Genomic DNA, 27,648 nt, shown 5'->3' with positions numbered 1-27,648 from the left:
AAAGTTGATTCATCTGCTAGAAAAGCTCTTGTCACACAATATGTGAATAACCTTTTCCCTTTTCTTTCCCTTTTGTAAACCAACCCTGACACCTGCTATGGGATTTACCTTTTCATTGTAACCTGTTTTTATTTAGTTTGGTGTAGGAGCCCAGGGGCATGAGTCAATGGGAAGGCAGTTATTACAACAGGGAAACCAGCTGAAATGTTTGGCAACACATGCATTAAATAACTTGAACCTTAGACAGTTCAGCCTATCACATGAATGGTGTTTTTCAGATTAGCAGACTTTTCTACCTTTACCTTCCACTCCTCCTCCTCTGTCACAGAAGGAGGGCCCCTAAATCATATGACTGGATAAAAAGGATTGCACAGTGTGAAACACTCCTATTTCCTACTGACGAGGGACAAGCACGTCAAGGCAGAACTCAGAGCCAATCAGAGAAGAGCTGAAATGAACCTTCTGCCTTCTTTCTCTACAGAAACATGGGCCTTTATACTTCTTTTCGTGGTCCTCCTGCTAGTGTGAGTAAAATATTCTTTATTGATACTCTGCTCCTGCCATTTCTCTCTTTTTGCCATTGCTCACTTTCATACAACTAACCTGCTGAAGAGTAGATGTGATTTTCACTTTTCCAGCATCTAACCAGGCTCTGGGATGTAGCAGAGAAGTCTAAAGACTGAACATGCGTGTGATCTTGCTCCAAGGTTTGGAGTATTCCCATCCAGTTATGATATTATTGCTCAGCATCAAAGAAATAATTGGATAATAACAATGCCAGGTACTGGTTACCATCAGGGTGCTGGTTTCAGTCAGGGTCCTGATCCATCAGGTGATTTTTCACAGATATCCAGCTGTGCCTTCCTGGCTGAGGCTGCTCTGCAGGCAAGCCAGTAGAATATGATCCTCCTGCACAGCTGGAGAGCAGCAGAAAGGCACCAGGAGAAGAATATCTGTAGGATCAGTTTTTACCCCTGACTTCTTCCATGGTGCCCAGCTAAGATTCTCCGCAGGGGCACCTGGACCAGGAGGGGTCCTTTGCAGAGGTTTGATTTCCATCCCATGTTCCTCCTCACAGCTGGGGGAAGGAGTGGAGCACAGAGCAATGTCAGCCACCTGCTCCTGGCTTTCCAGACAAAATCCCACAGCAGAAATGTACCCCCAGTGCTTCAGGGCAACCCTGCTAATGAGGAAATGCTGTCCTTGGCTTTGCTGGTACCATTCAGCACTGCAGCAGGGCTGATTAAAAACCCCTGACTGACGTGGTGCACATGAGCATGGCCCATTTGTCTGTCCTGGCAACACTCCAGCCACAGCAGCTCAGCAAGCTCAGAGTTTTAGCCATATTTTTCAAAATTTTCCTGTGATTTGCATCACTGAAAAGCCTGTTTGGGGCTGGCTCTTACAAAAAAACAAAAAAACTAAAACCAAAACAAACCTCAAACCAAACCATCAAGACCAAAAAGGCCACCCTGAATCTTGATCCAAGCTCTCCTACTTCAGTAACTCTGTGGCTACCTAAAATTGTTGGTTACCAGACTTGTGCCTTCTGCAGGCACCTGTAATTCTGTTGTGGCAAAAGGGACTAAACCCAGATCTCTGTGCTCTGATATCAGAGCTAAAATAGAAATTTCACTGCCCATTGACACAGAGAGGTTGTTTAGATGCTTCTTGTCCAGCTGGGGCAACACTGTTCCAGTTCACACATGAGGGAACTTCAGGCATTTCTGATTCACACCCATAGTAGGAAGAAGTAGTGATTATTCTTTGGCTTTACACTGAATGGTCCTTTTCAGTCTGCAGAAAACCCTGACACATTTTACTTGTAGGAATGTTAGACTACATTTTCCAGGCCATGTTTCAAGTGGTCCAAGCCTGTTTTCCTACAGTACTTCTGGGCTTTGTAACCAGCCCAGCCTGACATTTCCTAGTCCTCCCGCAACCTTGGCTACCTATAAACATTACAAATGAGAATCCACAATCATTTGATTCCTAGCACTGAATTAACCTTTGACAAAAAATAGTTAAACATTGACAGACTGTATTCTGTGAATCCTTTCTTCACCTGAACACACCTAGCTCCTCATTTTTCACCTGTCCTGTTTGGACCATAAGTTAGGATCTGCATTTTTTGCTCAGGCAGAAGCTGTGCTGGGGAACACTGATCTCATTTTGGGTCCCCAGAATTGAAAAAAAACCCCACTGGTAATTGTACGGGAGACCCTCCCTATGTCTCAACCTTGGCTTTTCAAATAAGTGTCCTCAAGATCCTGTCTGAGCAACTGCTGCCTCTTGACCTGAAGAGGATCTCTGATAACATCCCCCTGCCAAACCTTCCCTGCTTTACTTCTCTTCTGCAATGAACTGCTCACTTGGGAAGCTGTAGCTACTCACTAAAACCAAATATTTTGAGGAGCTCTTTCAACACAGCCAAAGACAAGCTTCAAAGGGCTGCAGCCCAGGCCCTTGTTGAGAAAGAGAAAGCCCCAAGGTAGGAGTAATAACTTCAGAGCTGCCAGGAAGGGTGCTTCAGAGGAAAGAAATTTGCAAGGCTGTCAATAAAATCTAAAGAGAAAACCATCAAGACTAGGCTTCCACTGAGCTAATGCTGGACTAAGGGAAGGAGAACAATTACTGAAATTGAAGTACAGTTTGATGAAAGCCCTCTTTGGGACATAATTCCTGGCATTGCTTTGATTTCTCTTCAATACAAACATGTAAGCTTGGTGTTCCTTCTTCCAGCTGTGTTTTCTGCCTGTCCTTTAGTAGACAATGAGCCCCTTTTAGGACTTTTGCTCAAGATTTCCAGATGCTGTCTCCACAGGTGGTCTGGTGGAAACAATTGCTTTCACACCAAAAGGATCCCTCTGAAGCTCTGTGTGAGCCTTACCATGGTTATTAAGTAGTTTTTTACAGAGCAGTTTTCACTTGCTTTCTTTCCACCACTTGGTCCAACCTTCTCTCCCTCATATCCCAAGGGATGTTGCTGAAGTCTCCATGTTTAGGAGAGCTCACAGTCCCAATGCCACGGTGATGTAACACTGCTCTTTTCTGTCCCACAGATATGGGATCTGGCCATTTGGTCTGTTCAAGAAGTTGGGCATTCCCGGGCCAAGACCTCTGCCTTTCGTTGGGACATCCCTGGAATATCGCAAAGTGAGTGCCTGAAGCTGCCTTTGCTGGCACAGCTGTAGCTGAACAGATACAGAATGCTGATAAGTTATCTCCAAATGCCAGCTCCTCTGTCACGCAGGGCCTGTGCAGAGGTGTGAGGGGTTTGCAGGGGAGGCATTCACAGAAGTGACGCAAAGCTTCTGTGTAAGGGACAATCTGTTTGTACCACTGGAAAACTGTACACACCTCTGGGAAAAACACATGCTAAAGACAAAAGAAACCTGGGAACTCTCTCTTTTCTGGCCAGCAAAGAGGTAACAGGGGCTGGGCCTGGTTGGGTGGCCCCGGCTGCAGGCCGAGCCCCATTCCTGTGGTGCTGGGCAGGTGAGGGGAGTGTGTGTGGGGCTGAAGCCAGGCCAGGCCATGGCTGTGATTTCTGACATCTTGCTGCTACTGGGCCCTGCCTGGCTGCCTCCCCAGGGCCCAGCCACGTCTGCCAGCCTCAGGAGCAGCCCAGGGCTGGGCCAGCTCGGCCAAGATTCTACCACCATTGAGATTTGCCCAAAACAACTGGGCCAGGGAGAGGAGAAGCCTTCAGCCCCCTCAGGCAGAGTTCCCACCACAAACTACTGGGCCCAGCCAGCTCAAGTGATCATCTGCAGGTGCTGGGCAAGATATTAACCCTCTCAGTGCTTCAATCCTCCCTCGAGTGAGAGAAAGGAACAAAATGCAGGCAGTGCACAGGAGCAACATAAAGACACCAAAGTCAGTGAGGAAGTACCAGATGGGAGGGATGAGGAGATGTCTTGATCTTAGGGCTGAAATCCTCCTGTAAAGCTATGGAGGAAGATTCTTTTTCCCTGTAATGCATGAAAGTATGGAGAGATGAAAGTGTTCAAATTGTAGATATTGAGCAAAGGGCTCCACGCTAAAGTAAGCAGATGTTAAAGTAGCTGTGATCCCATGAGAACTTTGAAGAGAGAAGAGAAGAGTGATGAAGATCCTGTGCCCCCAGGAATACGATGATTTCAGAGATAGATAATGAGAACCTTTGCCTTGAACAGCTCATCTCTAAAACAGTATCCCAGAAGTTGACATGGCCCATAAACACAGCTGTGGGAAAAGCTTGTGGAAAATGGGAGGGATTTAATGACTGCAGATTTCCCCTGGTGGCTGCTGTTTGTGGAAGTTAAAAGCCACAAGCGAACTGTTTTCTTGTGGAGAGACCTCCGCAACATTAACAAGAGGAACCAATACAATTTTTAAATTGCTTTCCACAGGGTTTCCTGGAATTTGACACAGAATGTTTCAAGAAATACGGGAAAATCTGGGGGTGAGTATGAACCACTGATCTCTTCTGAGAGTAAAACTAGAATCTGCTCAAATGGGAGAAAAGGTTCATTAGGAAAGCTCCCTTTTCTCCACCTGCAGCCCTGACAGTCCCAACAGGATGAGGGCAACAGTGACAGGGCTCTGCTGGTGTCTTACTTGGAGCCAGGTGACACAGAGCTGTGTCACTGTCACATCATACAGAAACTATTTTGACCGGTGCTGTGAAAAGCAGTTTAAATCTGGATATCAATAGGCCCTCACCTGCCCCTAACAAAATCATCAGCAGAACTATTTACTTCAGTGTGATCTGGAACTGGGAGGTTGGGTTCCTCTGGTTTACCAACAGCAGAGGAATGTGAGTGACTCTCTTTGGAGCTGATCCAAAGAATTCCTTCTGCTGCTGATCCCCACCTGCTGCAGCAGGAGCTGCTGCACTAATGGCTCTTCTGTTCTATACACCTCCTCCCATAGCTTTCATCACTGTTGTTATAACTTAGGCTACAACCATGCATATCCTGCATGATGCATCCACCAGTCCCTACAGCAGCTTTAAGAAATGGAGTCTGGAAAATGTATGTTTGCACAAGTGGGTAGAGAGCACAGATCAGCTTAATCTACATCTGTTCCAGGAAAGCCTTCAGAACTGGCAGCTTAAAAAGACAAAAACAAGGACGGAGTTTCATCTCCAAGGATGTCTCAGTGTTGTCAGCCCAAGTCTCCAGACACCCAGCTCAAGAGCCTGAAAGGGGTCGAACAAGTTTCCTTCTAATACTGTAATGTGTTTAAGTGCCTGGAAAAACACAGAGAGTCAGGGGAGGAAGTGAAGACACTTGCTTCATTTAGTATCTGGTCCTTTGAGCAACTGAGCCCTGCTCATTTCCCAGTGAATTTGGAGAGTGTTTATCCCCCTTTACCTTTTCCAAAACCAGATGGGAAAAGGTCTGGGAGTCCTTTTCCATCTCCACTTTCTACAATTCTGTACTCAGACAACAGAGCAACAAGGCTGCTGATGGAAGAACATTTGTTCAACACATGGGCATCTCGTGGGCATCAGCCAATTCTTACACTTCAATTATCTGGGTTTATTTACGTGGTTTCTCTTCTCCCCCCACCAGGATTTACGATGGCAGACAACCCACTCTGGCTGTCACAGACCCCCAGATCATCAAATCTGTGTTGGTTAAAGATTGTTACACCACCTTCACCAACCGCAGGGTAAGAGCACAATTGCTTTGATTGACCACAGAGTCCAGAAAAGTGCAGGAGGACAGAGGCATGCCAAGCATGCTTTGGTAACCAGTGGCTGCACTTCAGGGATTGCTGAACACAACCACTGCACGTCACTGTTCCCCTGCCTTACAGCCTGAACTGCTCACAGGGGCTGGCAGAGGGAGCAGACCAAGTCTGTTCTCATACCTATTATATATATTTATATATATATGGATGGATTTGGGTTTGTGGGAGCATGCAGGAATCTGTAATGGTGCACATGTTGCCACCAGCTGGGATGCAGGGATGGGACATAGTGGGTACACACAGACATGCAGGTGTTGGACTTGTTCTGGGGCTGGGAATGGCACCTCACAGCTGGTTTAGTGCAGGAAAGGAGTTTATTTATGGATGTGTGCCTTAAGAGAGGCAGCTGCCTGCATCAATGCCATGGAAAAGCCCAGGCAGGGGCTTGTTTGCCACACTGCCATCCCTGCAAGGAGGCTGCTCTCTTTTCTGGGGTTAACTCTTCCTGTTTTCCCCTGCAGCGCACGGACCTGGCCGGGGTACTGATCAACGCTGTCTCATTAGCTGAAGATGACCATTGGAAAAGGCTCCGTACTGTGCTCTCTCCAACCTTCACCAGTGGGAAACTAAAGGAGGTAAACCAGAGGGGCAGGTACAGACTAAATCAGAGTCAATAAGCAGTGTTTTCAGGCTGAGATTATCACAGGGGTCTGATTTCTTTAGTCAGAGCCTGGCAACTAAGCTGGCCTGTTTGATTAATGCCTAACTGAAACCAGAAAACTCTTAAAATAAAGCCTGAGCAGAGAGATCTTATTTGTAAATATTCATGACACTCCCTGTAGTCTCCATGAGCCTGTGTAAAGGAGTAAAATGTATTGTCCTGAAGTGACCACGCCTGGTTTGTGTTACAGATGTTCCCTATAATGAAGCACTATGGGGAAGCTTTGGTGAAGAATGTTCAAAAGCAAGTGAAAGAGAACAGCTCAATATCTGTAAAGGAGTAAGTAGAGGCTAAGAGCAGCAGGCAGAGCAAACCTTGTTAAAAGTGCTGTGGTTCATTGGCTACCAGCAATGCAGATCTTTCTCTGGGTCAGCCAGGGCTCTGAAAGGAGGAACGGGATTTACTGAAAGCCTGACTGGAAATTTAAAAGGGGAAAATTAAATTTGGATGTTAGAAAACTTCCCAGGGGTAGATAGGAAGGAAAATACTCCAGCACAGCTTTGTGAATCCAGAGATCCAAGATGTCCCATCCCAAGCTTGGAACAGGGGGCTGTGCTGGGTGGAACTGGACCACTCCCAGGGCTTGTTTGAGGCAAGGTGTGCTGCCACCCCTCCTCAAGAGGTTAAATGCTAAATTTCACATGCTGTCCTGCCACCAACCCGTTCCATGTTGTTGTAAAATCCTCAAAACCTGTGCAGGCTGGAAACAAAAGCTCTCTAAAAATCTATCCCCTTCTCTAGAAGTGCTGTTCAGTGCCACATAGCCAATTTTCTCTTCAAACCTAAGGCAGGAGGTCTTCTAAGACTTTATATTTGAATGTCACTTAGACATGAGGAAAAAAATATATTCATTCAGTCCAAATATTTAACCACAGTCTATGTTTTTCTACCTTCCATCAGCATCTTTGGGAGCTACAGCATGGATGTGGTCACCAGCACTTCCTTTGGTGTGAACATTGACTCTATGAACAACCCTAAGGACCCCTTTGTCAGAGAGATGAAGAAACTGGTCAAGTTTGACTTTTTTAACCCAGTCTTCATCTTGTCATGTAAGTGACTCCAAGTTTTACTTGGATAACTTCCCTTGCTAGAAAGTCCTACTGTCCCTTGTCTCATCATTTCCTCCTTATGACCTTCATGTTGAAATCCTGGGGATGAGATGGGTAAAAGCTTCCTCCACATTTGGCATCCCCAGTGCAAGAAACTTATGAACCACCCAGAAATATCCAGTTAAGTGCTGGGAAATTATTTAAAGGTTGAAAAGCAAGTGAGGCTTGAGGAGAGCACTGCTATCTGAAATGCATTTTCTGGAAGTGAGTGCTTAGTGGGGACTGTAATTAGATGCAATTTCCTCCAGTGCAATAGCTTAGCAGCAATGGACCTTAAATTAATGTCAGATACCTTGCTGAAACCCAGGGAAAGTTTGGATCTGTCCACAGAGGAGGTTCTGGTGCTCTAGTTTTCATGAAACTATAGAGAATATCAAGATCCAGTTTCTATGAGGAAGGAAAAGCTTTGAAAGGGACTTGAAAATGTTTGCATGTTCACAGCAAGGCAGTGAACAGCTCAGCCTGAACAAAGAACTCAGAATTTTTAGTATTTCTCTTGTGAGCCACATGCCTGTTGTGTCCAGAACTAACCTGTCCTTAGAAAACAGAGCCTTAGAAATAGGAGGTGGAATATGCCTTGGTGTTCTCTTAAATGAATGATTATACCCAGCTTGGTTGTGCCCATGTGACACAAAAACTATTCCAAGGGAATGGAACAGAGGGGAAAAAAGGGAAAAAAGTCCATGCTTTTCTCATCTAAATAAATTAAAAAAGGAAATAAATTCCCAGTAGCATCCACAGCTATCAGGAGGGGTTTATTTAAAGAGTGCAATCTAATTTTCTATTTGTTTTTCAGTTGCTTTCCCATTCCTAATTCCTATCATGGCCAAAATGAACGTAAACATCTTCCCCAGTGATGCTGTAGATTTTTTTATGAGATCCCTTGCCAAAATTAAGCAGGATCGTGAAAAGGAGGCTCACAAGGTGAGTGGGAATTTAAGAGCGATTGTGGCAGAAAGCACACTGAAGTGAGATATAATTAGGGGGATGATATCAAAGGTGAAGCCAAAGTACAATGACTCAACAAAACCCTGAGCCTACTCAAGTGTAAACACTTCATTTTAATACTGTCAGAAAAGCCCCACCTGACCCGTCCTGGCAGAGAATCAGGGGGACTTTGTACATCCGTGATCTGAAGCTAAATCCAGATAAAGGCTCAGCAGAATTGGAGTAACCTCAGTCTGCAGCACTTGTAATGAGAGAGTGAGAGACTCCCTGAAGAAGATTAGGCAGAGGAGGAGCAAGTGCAGAGTAAGCAGCACATGAATAGCAAAATCACCTTTAGGGTTGTGCCTTCCCCTCTTACTTTTCAAAAACTGCAGCTTGCTTCCTGACCAAATTCTGCCTTTTAGAGTTTGGATCCCTTTACCCAAATTCATTCAAGACACTGCTCTTCCACCCAATGGCTTAATGGACAGTACAGACAGGTTTCCAAAATAAAAAGCAAGTGTTACATTTTTCAGTAAGGAAGTAGTGTGCATTTTGGGGATGCCTTGAGTCTAAAACTTGTGCTTAGGCTATGAAATCTGCCTATCTAAGCCCTCCAAGAAAGCTGTCACCAAAGAGACTCTGCTGCTTTCCCTCCCAGGGCAGGGTAGATTTCCTGCAGCTGATGATTGAATCCCAGCGCTCAGCCAGCCACGACAACAAAGAAGGAAATAACTCATATAAAGGTAACAACAGCCAAATCCTCATCATGGACATGGGGCTGTAGGAAAGAGGAGAATATGGGGAGGTGTTTGTGTCACCATCATCTTCACCAACCAGCTCCAGATGGAGCTCTGTCTCCTGGTGCCAGCACCAGGTACTAAGATCCTGGGAGCAGGACTGCTTGTCAGTTATTTATGCCCAGGAAATCACCTGCCTCCTCTATCAAATGGATTTTTCCAGGCAGGTAGAGCAGTTATTAATGCCTTATCAGAAAACAACTGCAACAAACCTGCCTCAACACCACCTGCTGCTGCCTGCTCCTTGCTGAGACCATCAGCCAACACTGCTTTTCTCATCTCCCCACAGCCCTGACCGACATAGAGGTCCTGGCCCAGGCATTCATCTTCATCTTTGCTGGGTATGAACCCACCAGCAACACCTTAGGTTTCCTGGCCTACGAGCTGGCCATGCACCCTGATGTGCAGGAGAAGGTGCTGCAGGAGATCGACACAGTCCTGCCCAACAAGGTAAGGGAGGACCCTGAGTGATGGGGAGGACTCTGACCCTGCAGGCCTCCTGGTTCAGTCGGGGCAATGAGACATCTTTAGCTCCTAAACACCGTGGATTTTCCAAGAGATCTGGCAGACACACTCTCAGACAACTCAGCCCTGCAGTGGGGTTTTCTTTTGGCAGCTGGAACCTTCCAGCCACCCCAACTGCTCAAACCCATTTGCCACACTCTGCAGAAGAGGATGTGGATTTCCAAGCATTTCCATGACTCAGAGGTGGAAAAATGAAACCAATTGCTCAATTTCTACCTTGCATTTTGTTCTTCAGTGAGTCTGAGTCAAATCTGGGGCAGTGGGGGTTGGGGATACTCTGATTCCTACAGCCATTTTAGGAGAATCTAGTTCTGATGCCAGCATACCTGGTCACCTTCCTCATGTGGTCCTGCAGGCTCCTCTCACGTACGAAACAATTATGAAATTGGAATATCTTGACATGACAGTGAATGAAACCCTCAGGGTCTATCCCCTCGGGGGGCGGATTGAGAGAACCTGCAAGAAAGACGTGGAGATAAATGGAGTGACCATTCCCAAAGGAGTCGTGGTCACAATCCCACCCTACGTCCTGCACCGCGACCCCGAGTACTGGCCCAACCCAGACGAGTTCAGGCCAGAAAGGTACAAAAAGCTTAATGAAAGGGAAGAAATATCACACTGCTTTTTCCTCAGTAATTAAGCATTAATCTCTGATTAGCTTCCTAATGGTGTTCTTCCTATCTTTTTACAAACAATAAGGATGAGAAATTGCAGGCTCGTGGGAATGTCATTTTAAAAGGAAATTGAGCTTTGGGCTTAAAGCAGGGTTTCAAACAACATAATCTTCTTGGGAGAATATCACTGCTACCTCACAGGATCTTGTACCCAGTTTTTAAGCTGCCTGAGAGAGGGGAAATTTGGAGGTTTTGTAACTGCTGGCCATCCTCTGTATAATCCTTCTTGTTGAACCTGTTCCCTTCATACAAGCTTCTACTAAATATGCCAGACTTGATCCTTCCAGAATTGCTTTCCCTCCTTGTTTTCAAGGATAACCTTCCCTAGCTGGTTATTTTTGTAATTGATATCTGCTTCTCAGTCCCAGAGAAACTGAAGCCATAGGCTGCTTCTAACCAAAACAACTTCTGGTTCTTCTCTCTCTAAATACCACAGACAGGAAATATCTGTCTCTGTGGGAGAGGATGTTGCCTGGATTTTCACCTTGCTTCCTATTTCCACTAATCTGGATGGAGAGAAAATCAAACCCTCAAGTGGGACCCCACCCTGTCCCTGACAAGGGCTTGGTCATAGCACTCAGTTTTGGGGGTAGACTGAGACACTTCAGGAAAAACCCAAACCAGGCCCTGCAGGACAGCAGTGAGAGATCCCAGGATAAATTGGATGTGTAGGTTTTGTGGTTTTGCTGCCTTCATTTCTTTTCCCCAACCATCCTCCAGGTTCAGTAAGGAGAACAAGGAGTCCATAGACCCATACACATACCTGCCCTTTGGGGCCGGGCCCAGGAACTGCATTGGGATGAGGTTTGCTCTCCTGATTCTGAAAGTTGCCATCGTCTCCCTGCTGCAGCATTTCACCTTCCAGACCTGCAAAGAGACTCAGGTGAGGGGCACGTGGAGGGAGCTGGGTGCCAATGCCAGACATTTCACATTTCCAGGCACTGCAGATCCAGCTGTGCCTGAACCTCTCATCCCTGCATGTTTAACTTATCCATCTCCACCTGTGCTTTCCCTCTCATTGTTGCAGATCCCAATCAAGCTGAGTTCAGTGGGGCTCCTAACACCAGAGCACCCAATTATTCTGAAATTGGTGCCCCGGACCGAGCCTGCCAAGAACTGAAATCCAGCCACAGCCCTCAACACACAGGGACTGCCATGCTAACAAAGGGATCACATATCTCAGGAAATCTCTCCTACACATACAGACACAGAAGAACAGCTCCAGTTAATTCTGGAAGCAATTACTACATATTTACTAATAAACATAACTGTCAGAAACGTGACATGGATCACTGGGCAGTGACAATACACAGTCCCCTTAATTTTGATTGCAAAACAAGAATAAATCCAAATGAGAATCTGATCATCGACTTCAAAAGGGACTTCTCCATCTGGAGGGAAGGAATTACTGCCACATCCAAAAAAGCACAAGGTGTGATGGGAATTCCAGCTGCCAGACCTCACTGGGCAGGGACGGGTGCTGTTCTTCTAGGTGTATTGATGCTTGAAATTTCATGTATTCTGATTGAGACGACTGATGTGGACTACACATCCTAGTTACCAACCCTCTCCTGTGCCATGTGTTAATTAAACTAAAGTGTGTACAAATACTGTCATTAAAAATGTCTGAGAGCTGCTCTGTGTTGTGTATAGTGGCTGATCACTTCCTATTTAAAACCCGTATTCAGCCTCAACCCTTGAAATCATCCATGTACATTGCTTTCCACTTAATTTAATGAATCTGATCCTTCATTTAACACCATCAAACCCTCCCATTTGTACAGTAGTTTGCAAACACTCCAGCTCCCACCTCTTACTTTGATTAAGAGGGTGCCTTCAGTTCAGCCCTGGCCAACCCTTTCCCGTGCTGGAGTGACAGAGGATGGATTAGAGAGAGCAGCAGCTCCCAGGAGGAGAGGACAGCCCTGCAGGAGGGCCAGTGCTCCTGGAGGAACGGCCTGCACACAGCCTGGAGCTGAGCCTTTGCTCCCAGAGCCATGGATGAGGTTTAGTCATTGCTTGTGGTGGGGTTTTAGGTACTTTGAGCTGCTCCTGTCATCAACAGGATGCCCTGATCCAATGGCTCATGCCATCCCTGGCCATTTAAACAGGGAATATCCAAAAGCAGGTGGGAGGTTCTCCCAAATCCAGGTTTCCCACCCCAGTAAATTGTGCTGGTCTTGACACCTACCAACCAAAAGAGACAGTAGTGAAATGGGAAAGGTTTCTACAAGAGCTGTGGGATTCACATTCTCTGAACCTGAGAGAAGCAGAGAAAAGAATGATGAAAACAATTCCTGTCTCATTTGCTGCTGCTGTGTTGTGCCAAAGTAGAATGCAAAATGGAGATTGTTTACCCACAGTGATGTGTTTTGTTTCCTTGGCCTATCAGGGCCAAGTGTGTGTCCAGACTGTTGGTCAGGAGACAGTCACAGGATTTTGTTCAGTTTAGTTCTTGTTCAGTTTCAGTTTTGATGTAGTATAATGTAGCGCAATATAGTATAGAATAATATAGTATAATAAAGTAATTAATTTGCCTTCTGATATCATGGAGTCCTCCTCATCATTCTTCCTGCAAATCCGGTGAAATTTCACTGATGAAGAGCTGCAAATCAAATCAAGTCACCCTGTAACTTTCTCCTGGCACCCTTCATGCCAAGGCATTATTTACTGGATCATGGTCTGTAATTTTCTCCCGTGGCAATGTGCTTTTCTCTTTAGTCTAGCACAAAACTTGCACAAAACTGCGACATGCCCCAAATGCTGTCATCCCACATAGCACACATTTATTCAACAGTTCAGGTCCATTTTTTACCAATGAATATTCAGCAGTTTGGGAGTGGACATGCAACAGCACAGTGAATTCCTCATCCCTGGAAATCCCCAAATCAAAGCTGTCCATTTTTCTGGAAGATACAGCGACATTCACCAGGCTCTAATTCAAGAGTAAGCAGCTTGTGCTGTCCCAAAAGGCAGATAAAACAATTACAGTGCTCCCTTCTGATTCATCATCTGTGATAGACTGTTTGGGCTGTGCTGTGTACACAGCAAGGCTCTGAGGAGTGCTGCCAATGAGGCCCTGCCTCAGTTTAATCTGTTGCCCATCTCTTACCAGGGGTTAGAAACCATCCCTAGAAGAGCTGGGCCTGTCTGACTGGCTGTGATGCTGCTGTGGCTCTGATGGGCAGAGGGCAAAGCATGGACAAATCAGTTTAAAAAAGGCATTTTTCTGTAAAAAACCCAGTGCCAGGCAAAACTAACTCAGGTTCAAAGAAAGAGAAAGAAAGGGGAAACTATCATGAAAGCAGCACATCACTTACATGCCAGAGAGCTGCTTTGAAGTGATGAAAAATCATTCTGGTACCTGGTGAGCAAACCCAGGGGCCTTTGCCAGAAGCACAAAGGGTTAATCCAGCCACACCCCAAGCCTGGCAGCTCCTTCCCTGCACGGGGCTCTCTGGGAATGAAGTCATTAAGTGCAACTGTACAGATCATTCTTCCAAATGTGAAAAATGTGACTAATTTTCCGGCTTCAGCCAATTATGACCTGCCAGGACTATCATAACAGCCCATAAATAATCTGTAACAAAATCATGGTAATGAGTCTTCTAGAAGAAAATTAGATCCTCCGTGTCTTAACTCCATAAAAATACTCTGCTTTTAAGGGCTGCCTCCATCATTCCCAGCACTTCCCATTGCTTTGCTGGTCACCCCTCAGAAGTGACTTGGCCAGGAGTCTGCTGGTCCTGAGCATCCATCAGATTTCACTGGTTTGGCTGTTTCCACTTTAAATCAGGCATAGCACTGTTTAACTCACCCCTTGAACCATTTTTGCTGATAAAACATTTATTTTATCTGGACTCCTTGCTGATTCATAAAATCAAAGAATCTTTATAGTTGGAAAAGGCCCCTAAGATCATCAAACCCAGCCATTAACTCACTACCATGCTCACCACTGAATCATATAAACCATGTCCCCAGGTGCCACAAACACTTTCTTTGAACGCTTCCAGGGATGGAGATTCCCTCACTGCCCTGGGCAGCCTGTGCCAGTGCTTGAGCACTGTTCTACACACTCTTGGCAGGCCTGGCACGTGGAATTGTCCCAAAATAGCTGGGTCTCATCAGAGGAAAGAAAACAGTGTAAGGTGGAAATTAATTGTGGGGACACTTCTGTTTCTCCTCTCCACCTAGGTCCTCCCAAAGCCCAAGTAAGAAGGAAAAAAGAACGAAGGAAATTTTTGTTTTTCATAACTTTAAATCACATAGAGTTTTCTCAAAGGCTTTACAACCTTGTCTCAGAGAAGTTCTTTTCACATCACTGCAGTGTAACAGACTCACACCCAGGGAAACACCAGCATCACTCAGAATTCCTGTAAATATGCAGAAATATATTCCCCTTAACACAGGAAGGACCTTTCCACAGGAGGTTTGTATCCCATGGGATGAGAACTGTTATTGCATCAGTCCTGGTGAAAGACAAAAGGTGGTTTTAAGTGGGGAGATTTGTTTTCTGTTTTCCAGTTAACTACAGCAGAGTCATCCTCACTCCTAACTTGCCTAAATGTTGCAATGCTTCCAGTTGACTGCAATGACCAAATGGATGTTATGAAAAACAGATTTCCTGCTAACAGTGAGGGAAAGTTTCATGTGCTTCACACAGCTATGAGATATTTCAGTTATGAGATATTTCAACACCAGGCTGAGCCCTGACAGAGAGAAGAATGGTCTGACTATTAGCAAACTAAGTGTCCCTAAAGCATTGAAGCCTTTTGCAATTCTGCTGTGCCTTTAAAGTGAAGAATGAAACATTTCCAGGCATATTTCACCTGAAAGGAAGAACAGGCAGCATGGCTCCTTTTACCTCTACAGAGGAACAGTTTCTCTGGCACCAGGAGCCTGCAAGTCAAGGGACACAAGTGGAAAAGGCAGCACAAGCAGGGCTGGGATTGATTTCATTCCCTTCTTCCTCTCTCCATCTCCCTGGTAGAAGTAACAAGCCAGCTTAGGGAATTACCAGATAGATTGGGAACATGGAAAACCTGTGGCTGAATTTATGCAACGACATCACTTTTCTGTGCTGTAATGGAGAGAATTAGACATATTGAATTGCTCACCACACAGATATGGAATTTTGAAAGCCCTTACTATTGCACAAATGTTGACAGGATATTTTATTTACTGCATCATTAAAGGTTAAAGAGACTCGTTCTCTGGAGGATTCATTTTTTCAGCTCTTAATATCAATTAAAGCTAATTTCGGCTCTAACCAATGATTAACATAAAATATGGAAAAAGCTCTAACTGAGCATTTCTGTTCATTGCTCCAATTCTCTGGTATTGCTGGGGCACTTTATAGGTAGTGATGCAGCTCTGCATCACCCATGACACAGATGATTTTCCTCTCCAAGGTTTTTTTTTGTTTTGTTCATGAAAATGTTGCAAATATGCTCAAAATGCCTTTAATGATTTGGAACAAAATTCTTATTTAACCATTTCATAGCAGATGATCAGGGATGTTTTCCATGGGCTTCCCTACGTGGCTGGGTACAATGTCTGGATACAAATGTACCTTGTTCCAGGACCTGCAGCTTCCATATCCTTCATATATATAATAAATTAGCCCACTCTGAGGTACTTGTGCAGCCACAAGTTTGCAAATGGAGTGGGGAAGACTCTATAACTGTTCAAGGGAAAATGAAAAACCTTGCCTGCCACTTATGAGCTGAAGCCAGACCAGCACAGCTGGATGCATTTACCCATCTTCACTTGACAAAATACTGATTCCATGCACACAGCACAGAGAGCCCAGGAAAATAAGCTACAGTTCATCTGCTGGACAGAATCAGAGGTTTGTGCAGCCCAGCTGAGGGTGCCACACCACAGCTCCCCCATCCTGGGGCTGTCCAGCTGGTTTTGCTTTGAAATTGGAGGTAGTAAAAACAGAAAAGACTTTTCAGAAAACTGAGCACAAAGACAAACCCCCAGCATGGCCAGCACAGTCTTGCACTAATTTGCCACAAGCTTGTCTAACCTTTTCAGGACTTGTCTACTTGTATCCTAATTTTAGGCTATTTATTGTTAACAAGCACTAATCTGGGATCAATCAGCATGCAAAGGTCACAGCAGAAGGCAGAGGGAAGGCAGGGAGTGGTGCAGATGCTCTGAGGAAGGTCAGCTGCTGCCATTCAGGCTGCTCTCGGGGGTAACCACACATCAATCACCCCACAGCAGCCTGAGCCACATCCAGGGCAGCCAGCACATGCCTGGAGCTCCCAGTGACTGTAACAAGCTGCAGTGGAAATCTGCAGGGTGCACAAGTGGGAAAAATGCATTTGGAGATGCTCCTTGCCAAGAAAGGGAGAGTTTCCCATGCTAGCTTCTGTGCCCAGGGCTCTCCACTGAGCTCCAGGCGTCTCAGACAGGCCTCTGAACTGACCACTCTCATTTTTCCTCAACTTTGCAAGACTGCAAGTGGCTTCCTCCTTCCCCCTCCTGCATTTTCATGCTTAGCTTTCAGTGACTGGAATTCATTCGGCTGGGAGGAAGTGAAACTGCTCTCCTAAGTGGAAGAGCCACCTAATAAAGTTTTAATGGAAGATATCATTTCTAATCTTTACATTACATTAAAAGCCAGTCGGGAAATGAAAGCCCAGGAGGGTTAGGAGTGTTGGAAACACTCAGCAAGGCAGCCTTATCTTCAGGGAGTTCACAGAATAAGTGTTGCCCTAAGGAACAGAATTTGCAGCAAGCACAGAGCTGGGGCTGTTACAGACTTGGCAGCCACGTGCAGATAAATGTAGATAAATTTCTATTTGTGTGCATATCCACACACCCAAAGGGCAGAAGGATATCTTAGCCTTTGGACAGACTCCCCAAATCTAGGTGAGATATCTACCTGGGAGTGCCTGAGGTGATAAGCTTGGAGCCCAGGCCATGGCATGGAGCATTCACCTGCTCTGAACCACCAAGGTGCTCATTTAAACACCAAAAGCACTGCCATCTTCAGGAGGTTTTTTTTGTGATTTACACAAAATTGGTCAATTTGGGCTCTTCAATAACCCACAACCTGAATTTAAGAAACCTTCCCACCACCAGTTCCTTGCTGTGCTGAACATCCACACAACACCAGTAGGAGCAGTTACAGAAATCTGGTTCAATAGCAGAACTGAGTTCTCAGGCTCACTGTGGAGGGACTGAAACATTCAAGCACATATCAGAAAGACAATTAAAATGGGGTACCATGAGTACCATGCATTTTTGAAAAACTGGCCTTCTAGTTTAAAAGTTTTGAATTCTTTTTAGTTAGAAATTTTGGTTGGCTGAGAGGAACCACATTCAGTGACCAATGTTCCTTCTCCCAGGTAACAAGTGGTAGATCAAGAGAAAACAGCATCAAGTTGCTCCAGAGGAGGTTTAGGGTGGATATTAGTGAAAATGTCTTCATGGAAAGGGTTGTCAAACATTGCATCAGCCTGTTCAGGGAAGTGATGGATTCACCGTCCCTGGAAATGTTGGAAAACATTGTAGATGTGGCACTTGGGGACACAGTTCAGTGTGGGCTTGACCTTAGAGGTCTTTTCCAACCAAATCAATTTGTGATTCTGTAACCACCACCAAAGCACATTCAAGAGCTGTTTAAAACTCGCAAAAGCCAAACTTCAGAAAATGCCAGAGCATAAACCTTCTCGGGGACCCAGCAGGCCCCAAGGTGGCAGCAATGAAGTTTCTGCAACAAGAACTGAGAGCTTCCAAAGCCAGGAAGGACCTGCCAGGGTGTCCAAGCAGCAGCTGCCCCAGGGAAGTGCTCAGACCCTCAGCTGGGCTGACCCTGCTCCAAGGACAGCGAGAACAATGAGAAATTAAATTGCACTGTCACAAACCCCAGCACACAACAGCTTCTGGCACTGCTTTGGTTTGTTTATTACAAAGCCACGTTGGCTTTGTGTTGGCTTTTCTGCCTTCTCTCTGCTTGCTGGCAGCAGCTCCAGAGGAAATCTTTGGAATTTTGCTAAAAGTTTCAGATATTGGTTTTCTTTGCAGCACCTGCTCCTTTGTAAGGAGTTAGAAGCTCCCTGCAGGCTCCCTCCCTAAACACACACCACAGCTGCACAGCTCATTATTTGCCACATTTATTGTATAATCTCCAAAACGTTGGAGGTTTAAACCTTCTTGTCTCTTGCCCATGTCTGAGCTGGCTCCCAGGCGGGTTTGAGCACCAGCAGCTGGCCCTGCTGGGCTGCTCTGCCCCAGGGGAACTTTGCTGCTCTCCAAATCACCCCTGGAGCCACAAGGAAGGAAAACAAACCCATGGATCAGCCTCTCCTCACTGCTGAAAGAGCAATGCAGGGAAGAATCAGGCAAGTGGCCTCAGCTGGACACACACCTGAGTGTGATCCACATGTGCTTCCATCCCAGCCTGATCCCCAAAGCCCTGAGCTTTCCCTGACAAAAACCTGCTGAAATCATCCATTTGAGTATTCATCTTTCACCTGTAATTTCATTTCAAATCCATTTTTTCATAGGGGTTGCTGGACTTCAACCAAAATTGCTTTCAGAGACCTGGGAGATGTGAGAGGGGCTGTTTTCCATGGAAAACTTCACCTCACTGCAGCCCTGAAGTGCAGCCCCCACCTCAGAACCAGGGCTGAGCCCTGGGGAGGGTCTGGAATCAGGACTGCACATCACAGACCTGTTAGCCTGGCCTGCCAGGTGAGAACCCAAAATGCTCAACTTTGATGGCTCCCACCAAAAACCAGTGAATAAAAAAAATTCTGGGTTTGGGATAAGTGGGATCTTAAATCTTTTATCATTCAGGTGGTTTCTCAATGAAAGTTCTGTGGAATAGAGTGGGTACAACTGATGCTGAGATGGGAAGAGGGAGCAGCAGCTGAGCCAGGAGAAAGGATCTGAAGCTTCAAACACACCACAGGCAGTGGGTGGGCTTTTTGAATAAGGAGAAAATTCATTAACTCTGTGTCAAAGATCACACAGAATTTAACGAAAATCTTAAGTAAAAGATGCCAAGTGTTTCTGAGGAGGCCTCCTGGATCTTTCCTTGAAGATCTGCAAAGAAATGTGAAGGAAATGCTCCACTTTCAGCACCATACTGTGAAATTAAATGTTATCCTGCTACACATTCTTTTTTTATAGCCCACTTTCTATTTTTATTCCTGTTCTGCTGTGGAAGTGTTTGCTAATAATATATGATAGGATGCTTTGTCATGAAAAAACCTTGTATCATTTATCTGTTCCCGAAAAAAGAAATTCTCAGTACAAATCTAATAAGGGAAAAAATCCTATTCTAGCTCCTGTTGGAGGGAAGGGATTGATTTATGGAGAGAGATGAAAAGCACTAAGTATGTATTGCTTGGCAAAATGAGGAATTGTAGAGAACTGTCTTTATGCATTTGAAGGGTGTAAACATCAAAGAGGCAGAAGAGCTATTTAAAGCATTAGGAAGAGGCACATCTAGGAGACAAGAGCTGAAATTAAATGAACATCCTTAACTTAAAAATCATACTTCTGCCTGCAAATCTATTTCCTGGTATTATTACTTGCAGCACTCTAATGAGTATAAATGAAGCTTATAGAAAAAAAAACCACCTAATCTATTTTTCATATCTGATCTTCATAGCAGATCTTCCTGGAATGTTTATAAAGCCCAGATCTGGCAGCTAATCCAGAAATTCTGGGAGAAGAGCATCCTTTAAGCCCCCTTCTCCACCTTCCAAATGTTGATGAGTACGATGGGTCACTTCCCACCCCTGTGCCCTCTGATTGCAGCTTGTGTGGTCAGCCTGGGATCAGACTCATGGGAGCTGAGTTTAACAGCTTTTACTGCAGCCAAAGGATAATTCTGACTGCTAACAACCCTTCTGAGAAACAAGAGCATCCTCACTCACACCCTGCAGGAAACCCATCACTGCTCCTGCAGGATGCCCAAACCTGGCTGCTTGGAATTCACTTAATTGCCCACAGACCTGAGTCAGAGCATCACGGGAGGAAAAGCTCTCTAGGAAATCAGAGCCTCTCTCTCCTCCAGGCTTTGCAGGACACTCCAAAAACTCCAGAGTCTCATGTGCCTGACAGCCCACAGAGACCTCAAGGACAGAGTTTTGCTCTCCCACCTCAAGGATGAAGTTTTGCAGTAAGGAGAACCCAAGAACAGAGTTTTGCTCTCCTTTCCAGCAGGCTTTGGGAGCCCCCCGTGCCCATCTGGGGTGGGATGGCAGCACAGCCATGCCAGGCTCCAGCTGAGCTGGCCTCAGCCTGGCAGGGGTCTGCACATCCATATGGATGTGCCTGGGTAATTGGAAATGGGATGCAGCTGGAGGCTCACAGCTGAAAAACATCTCTTGGTTTCACACCTCCCTTCTGATTCCTACCAGCCAGCCCAGGATAACAAGGCCTGGCCCTCCCTGTGCCTTTTCTCAGCAGCATTTCACAGGTGACAGATGCTGGAGGTGGCAGGAGAGGAATCCCTGCTCTCAGTGTCCCCAGAGAAATCCTCAAATCCTTCCAGAATTACAGACACCTTTTATATTATTTTTTTTCTGCCTAGATTTTTAATCTAAGGACAAGACTGCAGTCTCATATTAGCCATTAAAGTGAAGTAAAGGAGCTGCTTTCTGTGCTCCCTCACTTCACCAGCAGGAAAAAAAGGTAAAACCCAGGGGAACAGAGGCAACAAAATTGCTAAGTCAGAGCACAGAGGCCATGCAGGCTGTGACTTCCCAAACATCCTGATCCCTTCAGTCAGAAACCACTTCATCATCAAACACAGCATTTCATGTGCATAAATAAAAAGGAAGAGAAATGATTGCAATAAGCTTCTGATAATAACCAAGGCTCACAAGTGAATCTGTGATATTTTAACAGAAAGCATATATTCATGTAGAATAAACATGATGCCTGTGAATGACAGGCTCTGATTTATACTCCTGATGTTTCCAGCCCTACAGCATCATAAGAACATTGTAATGAAAAATGTTCAGCAGCAAATAGGAAAGGCTGGATGTCTGCAGGCAAGAAGGGAATTACACTGCTCCCTGTGCCCCTGCCTGGGGCCACCGAGGTCCCACAATTGTTCACACGCAGAAACATCAGTTCCTGAAGGGACGGAGTTGTGATGCAGTCACAGCCCTGTGCAAAGCCTGAGCAGCTGAGGAAAGCTCACCCAAGCTGCAGGGCAGCAGCTGTGGTGCTCAGACACGGGCAGGGGACACAGGGCTGGGGCAGGGCTGTTCCCACCCCTCCCTGGATGCTCACTCCCACTCTGCAGCCTCTGCAGCAAACTCACAGAGCACAAGCCACAAACCCAAAAAAATCAATGTAACATCATACCATGCTGGGGGAAAGGCCACATTTCTCAGGTGAGTCAAGGTGCTCCCGTGGTGAGGCAGGGTCCTGCTTTCACTGGAGACCTACACAGCTCCAGCTGAGCTCAGGAGAGGAATAGCACAACCAGGCTGAGCTTAAATGGTCTCTGGGCCTGTGGGTGGGGTGTAGAGCCCAGGTGAGGCTGGGCAAGGTCTGCTGTGCCCACCCAGGAAGCCCTCTCCATCCTCAGCTGGAGGAAATCCCTGCCTGACAGTTCAGGGCCTGTCTAGTGCAGGTCTGAGGGCCTCCAAGTTTGGAATAAATCCCAAGAGAATCAGGGGATGCACAGCACAGGTGCTGAATCAAGGGATGCACAAGGGATGCACAGTGCAGGTGCTCACCCAAAGGAATCACAAAGGATGCACAGTGCAGGTGCTCACACCCGCTGACCAATGCCCAGCCTGTCCCCTGCAGCCACTGGTGACTGCCAGCCAAGTCCCTCAGTTATACACTGAGCATGGTGTCCCAAGGTAGGAATTTCCCTTTGGGTCACCTCTCCTGGCCATGGAAGGCAGAGCCTGGGACACTGAGAAGTCCTGGGCTCGGGGTCAGCTCCCCTCAGCAACAACTCAGCCATTGGTGCCACCAGCACTGCTCTCACTCAGAACCCACAGCACTGTGCCAGCTACTGAAGAGAAAATTAACTCTGTCCCAGCTAAACCAGGACAGCTTCCTGTGTCCTTTCGTGTCCCCTGAACACCGTGGTGTCCCTGCAGGCTGTGCCCAGCTGGGGCAGGAACTGGAGCAGAAAGGCACTGACCCTGCATGGAGAGGCTGCCCCAGGATGCCCTGCTGAGAGTCCCTGCTGCCTCAGGCTGCTGCAGGGGCTGCACCACGCCAGGACATGTGGCTCTCTGAGTGAGAGATGAGTCCTTTTATATCAGGAGTGAGTTTGGCCTCGGGCTGGAGCTGTTTAGAATAAAGTTGGACACGGTGACCTGTGGAAAGCACTTGTTCAGCACCTGGTGCAGCAGAGAGCCCAATCTGCAAACAGTAAAATCTGGATGCTCTACCAACCAGAACATGTCCAGACACTGTCAGAGATTTCTGAGGTCAGAATTTTCCTGTCTCCAAATGGAGTTTCATTCTCAGGCCTCTGTATCCATTCACAACACATTTCACTGTCTCCTAATAAACATCCTTTAGTCCTTCTCTTAAAAGGGTGAATGTGAACAAACACCCCAAAATATCTTAACTTCTTCTTGTGGTCAGTTATTAAAGTCAAGGCACAAGAAATATGTTCAGAGGTGAAAATGTCACAGCAGAGAAAGGGAAGTCTGGGCATGGGAGCACCCAGCAGAGAAGAAAAGCTGGAAGAAGAAAGTGTGAAAGTCTGCCCTGTGCTGGCAGGCCATGGAGATTGGTGCATCTCATGCACCCAGACCAAAAAAACCACAACAATACAGCCAAAACAAGGGGAGGCTGATGAATGAAGCCATTACAGGTGACAGGGGACAGGGACAAAAAGCAGAGGAGTTGAAGTCTTGCTTAATGACTCGTGTGAAGGTGTAGGAGAAGGTGGAGAGACAAAACATCCCAATCACTGTCAGCTCCAAATGGGTACAGAATGCCCATTGAAAACCCAGCAGAAGGTCACTGGCCCTGGGGAGTTCAAGGAGGGGGCAGCAGCCAGAGCCCCTTGTCCTCTGTGTCACCCCAAATAGCCCTGAGCCACCTCTGGACACATTTTGGTGTTTGTGAACACACAAAATGAGGCTTCAGTGAGTGAAATCAGGTTTGTTTCACAAGTTCTCCTTCCTCCTCTGCACTGTCCCCAGCTGGGGCTTGCCCCACTGGCTGGGCCATGCTGCAGCATTGATTGCTGCCCAGGAAATGTGGGATGGGGGCTTTGGAAGCTCACTGCCCTCTGCTGATCTCCCCATCCCCTTAACTGTGAGCTTGTGGGATGAGGTGATGTGGCAGGACTGTTTGGGATGGCTTTGCTTTCCAAAGCCCTGCTCAGAAATCCTGGCAGGAGCTGGCCTGTGGCAGAGCTGTGGGAGGCTGCTGCCTTTCCCTGCCCAGGGCTCCTTCAGCTTGCCAATAAACTCCATGGGCTCAAAGATGAGTCAGGAAAGGGAGAAGCAAGATCCTGATCTAAAGGCAGCACCACAAAAGGCTTCCCCATCGCCAGGCTCCCGGAGGAGGGCAGCAGGTCTGTGATTATTCACACGACCTGAGTGCAGAGAGGCTGCTCCTGTGCATTGTGTGTGTGCTTTTGCATGAGAAATGCTTTAAAGAGGAGTAATTATAGAAAAAGTTGTCTAGTAACCGAAAGAAAAAGCAGGGAAGAATAAGCAGGTGTGACACTACCTGGGGTCATCAATGAGAGCAGGGCAGTGGAAGATGAGCAACTGCATCTACTCCTCCTAAGGGCTGCCAGCTATTTGTGTAAATTGCATTTCTCAGCAATGCTGAGGAACGCTCCCCCTTCTCTCAAAGCACAGATGGGAGCAGGGCTCCTGTGAGGTCTCTTTCCCTCATCCCTTCTCACACCTCCCCACACATCTGGGAGCTGCTCCCTGCTTTGGCACCTCCAGCCCGCCAAGCACAGCTCAGGCTGTTCCCCCAGGACCAAATTCACTGCTTTGGTAAAATTCTGGCCTCTGCTTTGGCAACAATGGGGTAGTTGGAGATCCAAACACAACCATTTTCCTTTTTAATCCTATTCCAGTCTTGTGCTTCATAAATCTTGTACAGATTTGCACTGTTTGGGGGCAGGAGGATGTGGGGAATACTCTTCATGGAGCAACAGAGCTGTGCTGCATTCCTCCATCCCTCAGACCAAAAGTGTTTCACCAACTGATTTAATTACACGAAGCTTATGCTGGAGTTATAGAGGGATTATCTGGGTTTTATCATGGTTATTAGAGAAAATGACTCTATTGTTACTATTACAGAGTTACAAAAAGTAAAGAGGAATCACAGGAAACTTGGCAAGGGCTCATTAGCAGTGTGGTAGTGTCTGCAGAAGCTAATTAAAAATGTCTATACCTCATAATAACCATTTATCTCATCAGAGCCTCCATTCCTTACGTCTCTTTCTCTGGATAGAGTGAGGGGAATGATCTCTGCTCGCTGGTGAATGCACACACAGCAATACATCTGAGCTTGGCACAGTACAAATGGCTTTGTTCCGGGATGTGAAGCCACCAGCACTGCCTGAGCTGGGCTGGCTGTCCTTGCCTGGCTCACAAGGACACAGAGATGCTCAGGGAGATGCTGAGAGTCACTTCAGGAGATATCCCAGCCAACCATCACGTGCTGGGGCTGAGAGGATGGAGGCAGTGAGCCTGGAGGAGGTGCTGGTTGGGAGGCATGGGAGCAGCATTAAAGCAGAACAGTGGCACAAGGGTTTGCATTGCTGTGCCCAAAGTCCTGCAGAAGGCACTGGTACCTCTGGTGTCTCAGCAGAGCTCTGGTCTGAGTTACTGACGAGGCAGGCAGGATCTCCTCAGACAACATCTGTATCTCCTCTGTCACATCACTCCTTCTTCAGGCCTCCAAAGCAAACAGAAAAATGACACAGCTCCAGTTAATCTGTGTTGTCTGGAAGAAGAAATCAAGGTGAAATCCAGTTTGTCAACAGGGGTGTGAGTGCTGACAGGAGATGGATCAGAACAGGCAAGTGCCAGCTGAAGTTTTGCCCGACAAGTCATTTCTCACACAATGCCTGGATGCTGACGGATATTCTGGAGATGATGCTTGATAAACTTGTTTTGGATTGGAGCTGGAGTTGAAGGGGTCTGTAGGGAAAGCAGAGGAGTAAATCCCAAAGGCCATGGTGGTTGTGATACCATTTTCTGTTCTGCCCTGTGGTCCTGGCCAGCACAGAGGAAACAGAGCTGAGAGGCGCAGCCAGCCTGCCTCACTCTCCAGGGAGAGAAATGTGCCTGCACTTCTTAGCCCATCCAAAATATCAGTCCCTTGGATATAAATTCCTCATCGTGTTTAATCTTTGTGCACATTTCCAGTAAAGCAGAAGGAGTGGATGCTTCATGACAAAATCCTTGAGCCCATCCCAGAGCAGTCAGAGGTAAATCCCCCTCAGCAGCATTGAGATGATGCTTCCTGTGACAGCAAGGACCAAGTCTGAAACCCACTGGCCTCCAACACAACCTGGCTGGACCTCAATGCTCAGAGATGCTGCTCCTCCTTGCAAGAGTTCACAGTCTCTTGCCCAACTTAAGTCTCTCCCCAGACCTCTGCTTGATGCCAGCTGGCCAAGGTTTTACTGTGTCTTTGCCCAGGCAGAGCTCTTACCCATGACTTTTGGCAGAAATCAAAACATTTTTGCCCCAAACCATACATTTCTATTCTCCCACGCTAAGGACAGCCTCTGTTAGCTCTCCTGTTACTGTTATTCTTACTGATGTGCACACAGATGATGAGCAGCGCCTGCTCTCACCCAGCACATCCAGCCTGACCTCCTTGGCAACTGGGAACACTTTTCCTTGAATCCAGTCAATTAAACCTCACCACTGTGCCTGTTGAGCAGCTCTGGCTCTCAGGAAAGAAAACCAGGTACTGAAAACCCTGGCACATCCCCCAGAAATATCACCCTCCTCTTGAAAACAACACGATAAAAATCAGGATTTTGCTCCCACAATTTCTGCACACTTTCTCCTTTTCAGATTTCCCTGCCAAACTCCATTCTCAGATGCATTCCTGCCTGGTTCTGTGTTGTGTCAGCCTGTCTCCCAGACATCCTCTGCTTTCTCAGGCACACAGCAGCCCAGCTAGATGGGGAAATCTCTTCTTGCAATGGCAGCAGTCACTAAGGGCCTTGGTGGATGAAGCAAACCATGACTCACTTCCACAGCTTTTCCAGGAGATGCTGGAGGCAGGACATTGAGCTCAGCTGAGATTTCCCAACACAGGAAAGAGTCAAAGAGCTGTTGTAATGTTTGGGTGGCCAAACATGAGTCATTTCCAAGCCTAGATCATGCTTTTCTCCCCTGAAATCGAATTATCTACTGAGCCAAACCAATCATTCCTAATGAAAACAAGGTGGAGCAGCTTTTCTGAAGTGAGGGGAGCTATGAGGAGCATGAACTTAACTCCCTTTTGATTTATGGGGTGTTCCTCACACCAGGGAGCAGGATGAGAAAACAGGTGGGAGACAGCACATATCCCATCTGATCCTGTCCTCCAAGACTGGAGTTTTGCAGTGCTACAAAATCTCCCCTGAAACAACCTGATGGAGGATCTAGATTTTCTTGCAGTAAATGACTAAAAGAGTAATGAAATAATGATGCAGTTGAGAATTGTTCCCAATTGTTATCTGAGAATTAGCAGAGAGAAGCACAGGGGTATAAACTGTGATTCAGGATAGGAAAGGCAGGGTGTTAAACATATTCCATGCTTGGAGCATGAGGTGTCTTGACATACACACACAGTAGAAGTCAGCTGAAAGGAAGGAAGAGCTTCGAGCAGTGAAAAATTAAGAGACAGAAAAGAGGGAGGGGGGTTAATCAGCATTAGTGCTGCTTTCAGTCCCCAAGTCCCTGCAGAAATGAAATTGCTTGACTTGTGCAAGGTTACCCGTTATCCATCCATGCCACTGCTTTCATCCCTCCCTTTCCTTGTGGCGTCCTTGTGCTGCAGCCTTGGCTCCACCACAGAGGGGTTAATCTGCTCTCACTCCTCACCTCTTTAAATGCAAGTCATAAATGTGATTGTTTGCTTGCTTTTATTACAAGCTCTCCTGGAGAAAATACACCTTGCACCAATTCTCTTGAGTTTCCAAAGGGAGCTTTAAGTCTCCTTCAGCAAACGTAATGGTCACAGGCTTTAAATCTTATGATGTGGGCAATAAGCTGTTATTG

General features: G+C 46.5%; 1 protein-coding gene and 1 long non-coding RNA gene across 2 annotated transcripts; one reads left to right on the top strand and one right to left on the bottom strand.

Moving 5' to 3' along the window:
- Positions 1-322: 322 nt before the first annotated feature.
- LOC135454037 (uncharacterized) lies at positions 323-11,306 on the bottom strand. The gene is made up of 3 exons (XR_010442017.1): positions 11,202-11,306; positions 10,091-10,220; positions 323-917 (listed from the first exon to the last, which is right to left on the bottom strand). It is a non-coding gene; the product is annotated as an uncharacterized LOC135454037 (long non-coding RNA).
- Positions 393-12,086, top strand: LOC135454036 (cytochrome P450 3A9-like). Its single transcript, XM_064725739.1, has 13 exons — positions 393-524; positions 3,063-3,156; positions 4,395-4,447; positions 5,562-5,661; positions 6,204-6,317; positions 6,594-6,682; positions 7,304-7,452; positions 8,309-8,436; positions 9,101-9,185; positions 9,529-9,689; positions 10,120-10,346; positions 11,159-11,321; positions 11,466-12,086. The coding sequence occupies exons 1-13, from the start codon at positions 454-456 to the stop codon at positions 11,556-11,558; spliced, it is 1,527 nt and encodes a 508-aa protein (XP_064581809.1). The 5' UTR covers positions 393-453; the 3' UTR covers positions 11,559-12,086.
- Positions 12,087-27,648: the final 15,562 nt, after the last annotated feature.

Source organism: Zonotrichia leucophrys, chromosome 14, assembly GCF_028769735.1.
Source record: "Zonotrichia leucophrys gambelii isolate GWCS_2022_RI chromosome 14, RI_Zleu_2.0, whole genome shotgun sequence".
Classification (NCBI taxonomy): domain Eukaryota; kingdom Metazoa; phylum Chordata; class Aves; order Passeriformes; family Passerellidae; genus Zonotrichia; species Zonotrichia leucophrys.
This window is presented reverse-complemented; position numbering and strand designations above follow the sequence as displayed.